The following is a 14500-nucleotide window of genomic DNA, read 5'->3' as shown; positions in this document are numbered from 1 at the left end:
TGAAAGCAACAAAGTTTGTGTGAAGGGACACATTTGTTTTGTGCTTGTATGAGCGATGTTCTGACCACCTGCTCTGCTTTTGAACATGGAGCACGTGCCATTCCACGGAGCGTATAGCTCAAACAGCTAAAAAATAAATAAACAAATAAAACACAAACAAAAACCATGAAGCTGATCAATTACACAAAAGCAAGACGACAGGAAACCAAATGCAGAAACATATATTCTATCGAATAGAAGGAGTAATTCGCTTCCCTTTTTTGGGAGTGCGTGACATTAGTATGTCAGGCTGTTAATGAGCAGCCCCTCCCATCTCTGTCATTTATACCGAACTTATCCTGTACGAATCAGTCCTAAACAGTACAGACATTCTGTGGTAATACTGTATTACTCCCCCCCCCCACACACACACACATAAAATGAATTCCAACAGACTAGGGTTTAAAGAAACATGTATCGTTTGCCAGCAACCTCTGAGTCAAATGGGGTTTCTTAAGAAGGGATGCTATCACAGCAGGTTCAAAGCGAGAAGGCACAAATCCAGTGACAACAGAGAGGTTAAAAACATTCAGCAGAGGGTCCAAATGTTGACTGCAAATCTTTTAATAAAAAGCCAAGCTGGCAACAGATCAAAACAACAAGTAACAGTTTTAGCACCCATTACAATCTTAGTCAAATTCTGTAGCGATATAAATTCAGACAGAAATCGATTTGAGCCAGAGTATATTTGATAAAAGACTTCCAGATATGGATAGAGAACACTAGGATGTTTTATTTGTCCTGCCTTCTATTTTATTATCATAGGAACTGGTAAATGCATCTGTTGATACATTGGAACAGCTTGCAGATGGGTGTCTCTGTGTAAAGGCCCTGTCACACCTTGACGATTTAGCTTGTGTATGCCGGCCGTATTAAAAACTCTGGGGCACGCTGTCGTACGTCTAATAAATTAAAGCAGCTGTCACACCTTGACTATCATCCAGTGTCTGCTGACAGCCCAGTTTCAACCCAGTGGTTATGTTCGGTACTACATTGTGTGGTGCCGGTCAGAAACAGAGTAATGAAACTTTTTCATTTTTATCTTGGTGGACCATTTTCATTGTGTACAGAGTGGACTGGCTGTGGGAAACGCTGCCGTGAATGAATGGAGTGCTGTGACTCTTAACTTTTAAAGCGCCAGGTGCTTTCAGCTCCGCTGATCAGACCTGATCATCCGCTCATCAGGTCATCGCAGACATGAATAATGAAACACTGGGATGATTGAAACTTTTAAAGCGGCAGTTGACCGCGAGGTGTGATCAGAATGACATGCTGTGTGATCTGTCGGTGTGATCTGTCAGCGTGGTGATCACCAACAGCATGGTGATCACCGACAAGCACGGCACTTTAAATGTTTAAAGTGCCGATCATGTCATCTGATGATCACATCACAGCGACGGTGGTTTAAAAGTTTAAATCATCCCAGTGCTTCTGTGTGTTCAGAGCGCGACACCAGCATGAGAAACGCACCTGCTGCAGAAAAACCACAGAGGAGCTGGCTTTAAAACGCTACATTTCCAGCTACGAATTAAAGGATTTTCCAAGGACATTTTAAAAAAAATCACAAGCTTTATGTGGATTGCATCTGTGATGGTGAATTGGACTGAAATGAACAGGTCAGACTTTAGATTTTTTCCATGTGTGAATGTCAAGGTCAATTTTATTTGTACAGCACATTTTCAACAACACTAGCTGCCCAAAGTGCTTCACATGTTAAAAACAATATCATAAACATTACAAAAAAATAGGGCAATTAAAATCCAAATAAACAAAAGACAAGTTAAAAAAACAAACAAAAAAATAACAAAAAAAGAGACATACAACTTATATTGCATTAAAAGCCAAAGCAAAGAGGTAAGTCTTAAGAGCAGATTGATTTAAAAGTCTCTAGAGTTGGAGCAGCTCTGATGTGTAAAGGCAAACTGTTCCAATGTTTGGGTGCAGCCACCGAAAAATCAATCACCTCGAGTCTTTTATCAAGATCTGGGCACATTTAATAAAAGCTGGTTTTCAGACCTCACTGATGTGACTGGTACATATGAAGTCAAAAGCCCAAAGAGGTATTCAGGAGCCAACCCTTTTAAACACAAACAACAGAATCTTGAAATCAATCCTCAATGCGACCGGGAGCCAATGGAGCGAGGCAAGCACAGAGGTAATATGGTCCCGCTTCCTCATCCCTGTGAGCCAGGGGTGGGCAACCTGTTCCAGAAAGAGCCATGAGGGTGCAGGTTTTCTTTGCAGCCACTGACTCCACCAGGTGATTTCACTGATTAATCAGTGGCTCTTTCTGGAACAGGTTGCCCACCCCTGCTGTGAGCAGTCGAGCAGCAGCATTCTGGACTTGCTGCAGACGCTTTAGAGAGGACTGGTCCAGCCCACAGTAGCGTGAGTTACAATAATCTAAACAAGATATAATGAACAAATAAATAACTTGCGCAAAAAGACAAGCTGGAAGGTACGTCTTTACTTAAGCTTCTGAGTTGGTAGAAACTGGCCTTCACCACAGAATTAATTTGCTTGTCCATTTTAAAGGAGCTGACGACAGCAGACTAGACAGTAAGATACAGTGATCAACTGTGTCAAACGCTGCTGTCAGATCTAACAAAACTAAAATCACAGAGCAACCAGAGTCAACAATTAAGAGATCATTTCAAACTTTTCGGAGTGCTTTCAGTACTATGAAGAGATCTGAAGCCAGACTGAAATTTTTTAAAAATGCCATTAGAGTCCAAATGAGACTGCAATTGATCATAAACAATTTTCTCAAGGATTTTAGGCAACAATGGCAACTTTGAAATGGGGTGATAATTGGCAAGAATATTGGGATCAAGGTTGGCTTTTTGAGGAGTGGCTGAACTACAGCATGCTTTAAAATTCCTGGAACACAGCCAAATGAATGGGAAACATTCAGACCATTTAGAATGTACGGCCCAAGGACAGATATAACACTTTTTAAAAATTGTGCAGGAACAGCATCCAAAGGACAATAAAAGGTCTTAATTGCTGAACAACTTTATGCAATTCAGTTAAGGGGAGAGGATGAAACTCAGCAAATGTCACAGTACACTCTGGGTTTAAATTAGAACCAGTTAAGTGAGACACTGAAATTGGAGCCCTAATGTATGACACTTTTTCAACAAAAAATGACAAAAAAATCGTTGCACAGTGATCCAGATACGAAGACTCTGGGTTAACCAGTCGATTCAATATAATACATTAAAAAGAATCTGCAGTCTGTGGCAGTTATTTGCAACAAAGTTAGACATAAACTGGGCTTTTGCTGACTTAACAGCTTCCTGATAATTAGTAAGGCAGTCTCAAAATATTCCCAGAGAAACATGCAAATTGTCCTTCCATTTACGCTGCGCGCGCCTGCATTCACATGTGTGTGCACGAGTGGTCTCATTGTGCCAAGACTTGGACGCAGACTTGGAGCGCTTGGTCACAAGTGGAGCAATAGAGTCTAGTGCATCTGTGCAGACAGAGTCAAATAACATTAAAAGCTCCTCACAGTTTAAAGCACTCGGGTCACAAAGTGAGGAAAGCACAGGAGCCAGAAATGGATTGGTAAAATGCTCCGCAGACTGTGAGATAAATGCACACTTTGTGTGCACAGAAAGGTCGCGTCTTTCCAGTGACCCTGGAAGGGCTAGGCTGAAAAAAACAGGCAAATGGTCCGAGATTAGAGAGTAACAGATCTCCTCAACATGTACATTTAGGCCAAAAGAAAGAATAAGATCCAGTGTGTGCCCCTTTTCATGAGTGGGACCGCTGACCCACTGCGTGAGATTAAAAGAATCAATCACACTGAGAAAGTCCTTGACCAGAGGCTTATTCTCACAGCAAATGTGAATATTAAAATTGCCCACAATCAGCAAACAGTCCGTGGTAGTTGCAATTTCTGGCAGGAAATCTGAAAACTCCTGAATAAAATGTTTATTGAATTTAAGGGGGTGATAGATGAGTGTGCAAACAACAAGTGGGTTCATCTGGAGTTTTAAGAGTTGCAGTTTAAAACTCGAGAATACATCACAATGAGACTGACAGCAGAAGAAGTTAGTTTTAAAAACTATTGCAAACCCTCCACCTTTCCTAGAGTTACGAGGCATACTAAAATATGTGCAGCCCGGCGGAAATAGTTTGGAAAAGGCTAAGCACTCACCCACTTGAAGACATGTCTATGTCAGGAACATAAAATCCAGTTTTTTCCAGACAAAGAAGTCGTTAAGCAGGAAGGTCTTGTTGGAAACCGAACGGGAGTTTAGCAGCACCAAACGGAGTGAAGTGTGCCCGGTGTGAGGAGTTTGAGCATGGGCTACCATGCGGATGTTTCCCCAGTCCACACCACGCTTGCCTGCTCTTGGTTGCCGGGGGATGTATCAACGCACAGGCGGATACAGGTGATCCGCGGTGCAGCATCCATCCGGGACCAATGGAGTAATCCACTGCATTCGGGCCTCAGTTGCTCGCTGACTTAGCAACGAGGAAAAAGTAACCAGATGGCCATTTCCACAAGATTTCAATTCAATTCAATTTCAATTTATTTCATTTATATAGTGCCAAACCACAAGGTTGCCTCAAGGCGTTTCACACAAGTAAGGTCTAACCTTACCAACCCCCAGAGCAACAGTGGTCAGGAAAAACTCCCTCTGAAGAAGAAACGTCAAGCAGACCAGACTCAAAGGGGTGACCCTCTGCTTGGGCCATGCTATCGACACCAATTACAAAATAGATCACAAAACGAACATACAGGAAATGTTGCCGGTGCAAAGGACAGTTTCTTGAACAGATACCACACCCATCTCTGGATGGAGCTGCACCTCAAACAGAGAGAAAAGAAAAAAGCAGAATCAAGCATTAGAAAGACAAATACAGTGTCATTTGTCAGCATTAAGCAACAAGCAAAACAGAAGAAATACTAATGTGATCGCCGGCCACTAGCCCTAAGCTTCAGTAAAAGACCCAGAATTTAAGTAAAGTTGAGGCTGCGGCCTGCTCCATTTACTAATGAAATGAATTTAAAGAGTAAAAAGCATAGAAACATACTATGCCAGTATGCTAAACATCCGAAAGGGAAAATAAGTGCATCTTAAGTCTGGACTTGAAAGTCTCCACAGAATCTGACTGTTTTATTGATGCAGGGAGATCATTCTACAGAACAGGGGCATGATAAGAGAAAGCTCTGTGACCTGCAGACTTCTTTTTCACCCTAGGGACACTAAGTAGTCCTGCACCTTGAGAACACAAAGTCTAGGCCGGTACGTAGGGTTTAATTAGGTCAGCTAGGTTGGGAGGTGTCAGTCCGTGAACAATTTTACAGGCTACATAGTAGCAGAACCTTAAAAACTGATCTCACTGGGACAGGAAGCCAGTGAAGAGACGTCAAAATGGGTGTAATGTGGTCAAACTTTCTGCTTCGTGTCAAAACTCGCAGTAGCATTTTGAACCAACTGGAGACCCCTAATGCTGGACTGCGGTAAACCAGAAAATAGAATATTGCAGTAGTCCAATCTAGAAGAGACCAACACATGAATCAGGATCTCAGCATCAGCCATAGATGCTGGTAGATTTCAGGTAGGCTCTTACATGAACAAGGACGCTGCCTCTCTTTCCCCTTCTCCTAGAGTGCCTTTTTCAGGGATAAACCCAGGAAAGCCTGTGCAGATACGCCAGAATAGATGCGAGGGGAGGAGAAGGAAAGTTTGTGCAGTCATGCTGGTTCAAGCTGTGATTCAAAAGTGCCTCGTATGATGCTCAAATATTTAGAAGTGATTGGCGATCATATACAATTACAGCTGTAGCATTCTGGAACCAAATATATAATAAAACAACAAAGAATAATCCAAACAGGGCAGAGAGACGGTTCGCCATGCGCACTGCTTGCGCCATCTTAGGTACATTTACTTTTATATATACTAATGAAACCGTCATCCTGCATACGGACCGCAGCTTTCAGCCAATCAGTGGACAGCATTAATGGATGGATAAGTAAATTACAAGAAACGTCTGCCAACAATCACATACCTTACCTACAACTTATGTGTAGCATGTGCGGGATGTGTGAGTCACACACTGATACTCATTGAAAATTTTCAGCATGCCCAAAATTTTTTGAGGAGCTCAGCTTATTAGGATGTACATCAGCGAGCTTCAGTGTGTTTCAATGAGTTTCAATGTGCGTCAACTTGCTCTTAGCGTTTATATATATATATATATATATATATATATATATATATATATATATATATATATATATATATATATATATATACGAGGTCTATTAGAAAAGTATCCAACCTTATTATTTTTTTCAAAAACCATATGGATTTGAATCACGTGTGATTACATCAGACATGCTTGAACCCTCGTGGGCATGCGAGAGTTTTTTCACGCCTGTCAGTTACGTCATTCTCCTGTGGGCAGTCTTTGAGTGAGGAGTGGCCCACCCGCTCGTCGATTTTTTTCATTGTTTAGGAATGGCTCAGAGACTGCTGCTTTGTTTGATAAATTTTTTTTCAAAACTGTAAGGCACAACTGAGTGGACACCATTCAATAAATTCAGCTGGTTTTCGGTAAAAATTTTAACGGCTGATGAGAGATTTTGGTCTGGTAGTGTCGCTTTAAGGACGGTCCACGGCGCCTGACGGCGATCTGCGCTTCGAGGCGGCAGCGTCTCGCCGTTTCAAGTTGAAAACTTCCACATTTCAGGCTCTGTTGACGCAGTAAGTCGTCAGAGAACAGAGAACTTTCAGAAGAAGTCGGCATGAGGAGTTTATTCGGACATTCCATTGTTAACGGTCATTTTGTAATGAAAGAACGTGCGGGCAGAGTCGCATGTCGGGCTGGACCCGACCGCGGGGGGTCGCGGCAGGAAAAACACCTCCGTTGGAAATCTTAACGGCAAGTTGGAACATGCCCAAGCTGTTAAACAATTTCTCAGTTACTCACTTGTTGAAAGCCATTAAAAGCCGCCTGAATTCTACAAATGGTTTTCAACACGGAGGTGTTTTTCCTGTCGCGGCGCACACAGATTTGCCGAGTCGTCACGGAAACGACTCGGCGAATTTGCGCGTACGTCTTTCATTAAAAAAATGTCCTTAAACAGTGGAATGTCCGCATAAATTCCTCATGCCGGCCTCTTCTGAATCTTCTCTGTTCTCTCACGATGTCCTGGGTGAATTAAGCCTTAAATTAGGATGTTTTCAGCTCGAAACAGGCCGACGACAGCGCCTGGAAGCGCTGCAGGACGTCCCGCTCCGTGGGAAGTCCTTACACCGACAGAAACACCCCATAATCTCTCATCAGCCGTTAAACTTTTCACAGAAAACCAGCTTAATTTCTCGAATAGTGTCCACTCGGATATTCCTCACAGGTCCAGAAAAATTTTTGATAAAGCAACGCACGCCGTCTCGAGCAGCGTGTGAAACAAAGGAATTCAGCCGAGAGGGCGGGACCACATCTCACTCAAGGCCTGCCCACAGGGAAATGACGTCACCGACGCGTGAAAAAACTCACGCATGCGCACGAGGGTTCAAGCATGATTGGTGTAATCGCATGTCATTCAAATCCATATAGTTAAAAAAAAAAATAAAAGGGTCGGTTTATTATCTAAGAGACCTCGTATATATATATATATATATATATATATATAAACAAAAAACGTACCCTCAACTTACTGGACTTATGCCAAAGTTTTTTAATATGGTTGGCATACGCTGGCTAAATCGTCATGGTGTGACAGGGCCTTAAACTTCAACAGCGTATCAGAGAAGAACATATAATTACTATTATTAATGCGCCGTTAGTCGGATGTTCCATGGTGTGGCGACACTCTGTGCCAGTGCATGCTTCCAAACTTGACCTGATTCAAGTCTTAATGACAGACGAATCATGTAATCATCTCATTCCTCATTTGATCAAAAGGGGTGAAATGATTTCAGGGATTGTGCGGTGTTGTGTACTCTTATTTTTTATTTAATTATAAATATCTGTCCTGGGATAGAACCTACCAAAATAAAATCTGTGTTACCAGCTGAATATTTGCAGTGCAGTGTATTTGTGCTAGGATGATGTATTTTTAGAAGCCACTCTATTACTACTTGCCTCTCACCTTCAACATTTCGTGCCACTGAAACAAACAGTTCTCAGGCATTATCGTGTCAAAACCTTACAACATCTGAGGCATCTGAAGAGCTCTGCCAGTGTCAGACAGCAAGCAATAGACTCAGGGGGACATTCATCAAACATGTACACACTGTGAGCATGGGAAATCCAGCCACAAGGAGAACAGTTGGACTAGAAGACGGTGGTGCTGATACCGCTATGCATGTGAGCGGCACGTTAGGGTGGCTTTGAAGCCAGACGAATGTCCCATGGCACTTGCGTCACATTTCCTAAAGGAAAGAGTATTTTGGGCAGTTTGTTGTCTATCATCTGTCCCGAAAGTGCTGCAAACATGCACAACGGCCAGCTGAAGAACCAAACAGGAAAGTCAGCCGGACACTTCTCTTGCTTAAGAGAAACAGAGCCTGTGCACCTTTTAAAGCCCCAGAGACGACTGTTGCATTATTTTTCTCCAGCAGAGAATACGGAGTACTTACACACCTTGGTTTAAGATCCCATCCTCAATTAGCTCATCTTCACTGAAGTCGATGAAAGCCTCAATGTGCGCCAGACACTGTGAAAAGGAAGAAAGTCATTCCATTAGATAGCATATAGATTATGTATTTTATCTTCCTATAGTAAGCTAGCAGGGTGAACTTTAGATATATACCTAAAATGTATTACATCATAGCTTCTGTTTCTATAATAAAATAACCATATTTATATCTTAGCCTACTAGCTATAATTTAATTTTACTACTAGTGTACAGATTAGGAATACGTATACTACAATCTTCTTCTGTATTAATATTTAGGTTTTAGAAGCCTACTCCTATAATATTATGTAGTAACTATATTTCTTGTATATGTTATTACCCTTATTGTGTAAATATCACTTATATACATGACATCCATTTTCTTGAGCTGCTTGGGTGGGTCGGGAGAGTTCCCATGGGATAAAAAAGCTTTTCAACCTATCATCCCTGGTTCTCAAGACCAGGCACCTAAGTGGCTCTACTCTACTCTATTCTACTCTTCTATTCTACTCTCCTTTGTTTGTTTGTTTTTTTTAGATATACCTTAGTATACACTAGTAGAGTTATACCTTAGAATTGGAATGTATTATAGAAGACATACCTTACTGAATTTTCTCATTTGCAATTAAGCTTCTTTTTCATACTGTAACCACATATTTCTCTGACGTTTCCAGCACCAACCACAAAAAAAGTTTAAAAAGTTAAAAAATTTAAAAAGTCTTGTTAGGTGTGAGATTTAAAGATAAACTGGGATGTAAAATACAGATTGAGGAAGCTTCAGTATTTAACATGCTGCACTGATCAGTATCTTGACTGACAATGAATAACAAAGACACCATATGTATAGCTGCACAAAAACAGGAAGTCTCAAACTCCCCATACTTTAATCTGTTTAAAATTATGGGAAGCCAATGCATCTTAAAAAAATAAAGGATGCATTGTTTGTGCATCAAATGGAGGTTTGACCCAGAGAATGACACAGATGGTTTCAGGCTGATAAATCAGATTCACAGAAACCTGTGTATAAAGTTGTGTGTGGCACTACAGAAATACTTCTTGGAATATTTCTCAAGAACGGTACGGGGGGGAAAACAGCTCAACATATTGTCAAGGGAGAACACATGGAATTTTTATTCATATTTGGTGCCAGCCTAGTGACATACAACAGACAGTACAATAATAACATACAACAAGTGTTTGGCTTGTTAGTGACTCTTATGCTGAATTTTTATTCCAGTGATTTAGTGTTCTCACTGTCAACATTTCAATATATGCTATTGGTAAATCACGCACACACACACACACACACACACACACACACACACACACACACACACACACACACACACACACACACACACACACACACACACACACACACACACACAACACCAGTGATAAACATTTTTAATAGTGAAGGATATAGATGACCAACCGAAAGATTAAATCAGCACCCTGTCACTTGTGTGTAATATAGCACTGTCAATATCAAATTAGCTGAAGACCACTGACCAGATTCTGTTCTCTGAATTAGATCAAATCTGAGTGATTAAGAGATTTCCTAGAGAGAAACAGACCCACTCAATCAAAAATGGTTTCATCATGAGATTTATGTCACATCGAGAAATCCTAATTAACCAATACACTGCACTCATTGTTGCATCATCTCCTGTTGGTGTTTATAATAAATATTTATATTTATTTAGTGTCTTTTTTCCTGGTTGAAATGCAGATATGAATGAATGAATCTACCAGAATTAAAAATGTACACATTACCTCTCATGCTATTTTGTCTAAAAATAAATGTTGGAGGTTCCTTATAGTGTTAATCAAGAAATCATCTCCTCTGAAACAACTACAACAGGCAAGTTATGGTTTTTAATTAACAGATGAAGAAAGATTTCTAAAGAATCTTTTTCTTACTTAAAACTATATAACTTAAGCTTTATAATGTAAGAAACATTTTGTTAACTTCAAAATGTACAGTAATCAGAAAATATTGAGGTAAAAAAAGTATTCATGTAAAGATTTTCTTCAGAAAACTGCTGTATAAATTAGCAGTTCTGTGACACATTTCTGCACTCTGTCCTCTTCCATGTTTTGTCTTGATGTCTCATTTCTTTTGGACATGCTACATTAAGCTACGTCATAGCGTGCAGCGGTGAAAGTTGAATCAGGCTGAACTTTTGGCACAGTGGCCCGACAACAAGCGGCACTGCACACTCCCAGCAAGGAACTGCAAAGCTTCTTATTGAAAATAATGGTTTTTAGAGCAATTGGTGACATGTTTAACGCCCTGAACGCGCACAGTATGAAAGGGCTTTAAGGCTTGTCAGATGCATCTGGCCCATGGGTCAGCACTTTCAGAGGGCTAATATAAGATATTTTTCAAATACTTTATATGCTAAATTCAAAGTAATAAACAAATACTGGCTTCTGGATGGCTGTAAGGCAAAAATGTTTCAATGAAAGTTTGAGATCACTTGCAACTTAAACCTCATGAAGTTTCTTAGAGTACTTTAACAACATTACTTTGTTTCATGAGAGTCAAAAATAGAGATGTGGTTTTCCTCAGGAAAGTCTAAACCAGCTGCCAATCAAGGTCTCTCAGGAACACAGAATCTGTCATGCTGCCAAAATAGTACAGAATTACATGGAACAGTTTGCATTCAAGGAGTTTTTCTAAACAAAGACCAGAGGGAGTGTTGTGGTCATTGTCAGGATCTCTTGAGTAAATCTCCTGAGCTCATTACATGGAACATGCGCAAATCCTATTGTTCAATAGGTAAGATTTATATTCTACAAATGTCTTTTCCTTTTGTTTAAGTTTTGTGAAATAATATATTGTTTGTAATATAGAGTTACTGCCTCAAGTGGAAGAATTTAAATATCTTTGAGTCTTGTTCACTAGTGGGGGTACACTGGAGCATGAGCTAGATGGATTGAGGATGCATCTGATGTTTTGTGGACACTGTACGAGATGATCATGGTATAGAAAGAGCTGAGCCAGGAGAGACTCTTGATTTACCAGTCAATTTATGCTCCTATCCTCACATATGGTTATGAACTTTGGTTAATGACCATAAGAACAAAGTTGCAGACACGTGGCAAAAATGAGATTCCTCTATCAGGTATCTGGCTTACACTCCGGAACAGGGTGAGAAGCTCAAATATTCGGGAGGGACCCAGAGTCGAGCCATTGCTTCTTCATGTTGAAAGGAGCCAGCTGAAGTGGTTCATGTACCAAGTGAGGTCTTCCAGGCATGTCCAACTAGAAGGAGGCCCCAGGGAGGACCCAAGACACGCTTGAGGGCTTATATTTCTCAGCTGGCTTGTGAATGCCTCAGGATTCTTCAGCAAGAGTTGGAGGACTTGGCCTAGGATAGGGAAGTGTGAGAGGAGCTGCTTGGTCTACTGAAAATTTACAAGATCCCCGCCAAGTTGCTGCACAAAATAACCCGTTTATACACGGATACTACGAGTGGGATGCAGAGTGGGGGCAGAGTCTCTGACTTTATAAAAGTGATGTGTCCTGACTCCAGGGTGTTGGGTAGTGTGTAGACCAGGGACCTCATGTACAAAGACTTGCGTGAACTTTCTCCTAAAAGTTGGCGTACGCCAAAACCCTGAATCTGGCATAAGCACAAATATATTCAGATGTATGAAAGTGTGCGTAGGCATGAATTCACATACGTTCCATTTGTACATCCCACTGAACGTGGAAATGAGCATGGAACCAAACACCTCCCTGGCCACACCCTATTTAAATATGCAATTTCATGTAAATCTGCCCTGGAAATTACTTGGAGACACGCAGGGATAGTTTATTCAGTACGCTGTTAAATGGATTAATCATGAAACTGGAAAAATGTTTGTGGGAGCTACAGAGCTAGTGTGTGAGGCTGACACGCAGAACAGCGCGCACACACTGATGTTAAAAAGGTGAGACGCGCCTCTGCTGACAGTGTGACATTAACAATTTACCCATGTTTAATGACAAATACCGAACACAGGAAACCTGTTAATAAGCTCTGCAGCTCACCATCAAGCAAAAATAAAAAAAGGACATTAATAATAATAATTAATAATATATTTGAATGCGCACATGCCCAAATGTGCCCGCGCTGGTATTCGCTCGGAATAATTACACAAATAAACTATTTAAACACAAGCAGCCCCCCATGGCTCGCCGTGTGAAAGCGAAATGAAAGTGTTTCACAGAAACAAATTCATCATGTGATGGCGCCTTTATAACAAAATGTGTGCAGTTAATAGCTCTGATTACATTCGGAAAACCGGCTCTTGCTGCAACATGTGTGTACGTACACATATTTTGTACATAAGGCCCCAGAACCTTTGGTGCATGATTGAGGAAGGAAATGTTTAAGTCCCGGTCACATGGCACTAACGAAGGACACAGAAGCCAAAATGACCTCGTTTAACTGTCGTTTAATTCGTCAGAACTTTCAAACTGTTGAAAAATGTGAACAAATCCTGATGACAACCTCAATTCGTCCATATTCTGTTTTGCTTTCTGTCTTGATGGTTCCTCATCGTTTGCATAGTCCCTGTACAGTCAGCGTTCCATTTGATTGTCGTCCAACTTCATCCAACCTCCCAAGTCCGACATCTTGCACAAACATTGATGATATCTGAATGGATCAATCACTATCTGACGAGCTGAACGTGACTCGTCCATGTGTGGGATGAAAACCAACTTTTTCATACAGAAACAACAGCAGCAAGAATGGTTTATCAACTACTTTAATTATTTACGCACATTGCAGCCATCTCTGGCTCCAGAGATGGCTGCAACGTGCATGTACACGTTGTTGGAGTGAGGACAAAACTGTTGTCAAGACAACGTAGCTGCAGGTGGCTGTGAAGAGCACAGACTCGCTGCTGAAATGATCACAGGCTGGCGCTCGGTCTGATACCTGCTCACGCCATCATGAATGTGACCGGGCCCTTACTGACAGACTTTGTTGACAGCTTATGACTGAATCCTGTGATTGCAGCTCTTGAAAAGCAGTGTAGCTCTATGTGTTGAAAGTGTCACATATCTGGGTATTTAGCCTTTGAGTTCAAGAGATGCTTGGGAAGTCCTGTGGAGTCATGAGGTCCCTGGACAGACAAGTTTGGCAATACTGATACTTTTTCAGGTGAATGACTACAGATTTTTAGTGTCCTCGTGCTGCCGGTCTTAGTGTAGACTTGGATTCATTGGTACCAGGTCTCTTCGGAGGATCCTTGGGTACCGCTAGAATGAATATGTGTTAAATGATTGCTTAGGGAGACTCAGATGAAATTTATAAGTTGCATTGTGAATTAACATCAGCTACAGTAAAAACCCAAGGCAATATCCACATTTCACTTGGCTGTAGCAAAAAAGGGTACTTTTCAATCAATCAATCAATCAATTTTTTTATATAGCGCCAAATCACAACAAATAGTTGCCCCAGAGGTGGAGATGGACCAAACTGCCTGAGTTGTCATCCACGACTCAAGGCGGCGAACGGCCAACATCAGTGCATGCTCCCAGACCTAACTAGAGCTATATAATGTTTCTGAATACAATTAGTCCTTCAAATCTGTTTTATGCTATAACATTGCCTTTTTTGTTACCCATATCCATGTGCCTGTTGGCTTGGTGGTAGGAATAAAAAAAAAAAGGGGGGGGGGGGGGATTTTAGCCAAACCTACCAAGAGTTAGCATGAACATGACAACTTGTTGCCAGCTACATAAAATGCAACAAGATTACATCTTAATAAAACTCTTTATACATTGCAATTTATTGTATTTTCTGGAGTAGAAGCTTT

General features: G+C 41.1%; 1 protein-coding gene across 3 annotated transcripts in view; it reads right to left on the bottom strand.

The window, feature by feature from the left end:
• gtpbp3 (GTP binding protein 3, mitochondrial) overlaps window positions 1-14500 on the bottom strand; it is a 135816-nt gene that overhangs the window by 88335 nt on the left and 32981 nt on the right. For all 3 annotated transcript variants that reach the window (XM_034180125.1, XM_034180126.1, XM_034180127.1), the window contains exon 6: window positions 8647-8719. In XM_034180125.1, coding sequence (XP_034036016.1) covers window positions 8647-8719 — 73 coding nt within the window. The remainder of the gene's footprint in view (window positions 1-8646; window positions 8720-14500) is intronic.

Source organism: Thalassophryne amazonica, chromosome 10, assembly GCF_902500255.1.
Source record: "Thalassophryne amazonica chromosome 10, fThaAma1.1, whole genome shotgun sequence".
Taxonomy (NCBI): Eukaryota; Metazoa; Chordata; class Actinopteri; order Batrachoidiformes; family Batrachoididae; genus Thalassophryne; species Thalassophryne amazonica.
Note: the sequence above shows the minus strand (reverse complement) of the source record. Positions and strands in the feature narration are given on the sequence as shown.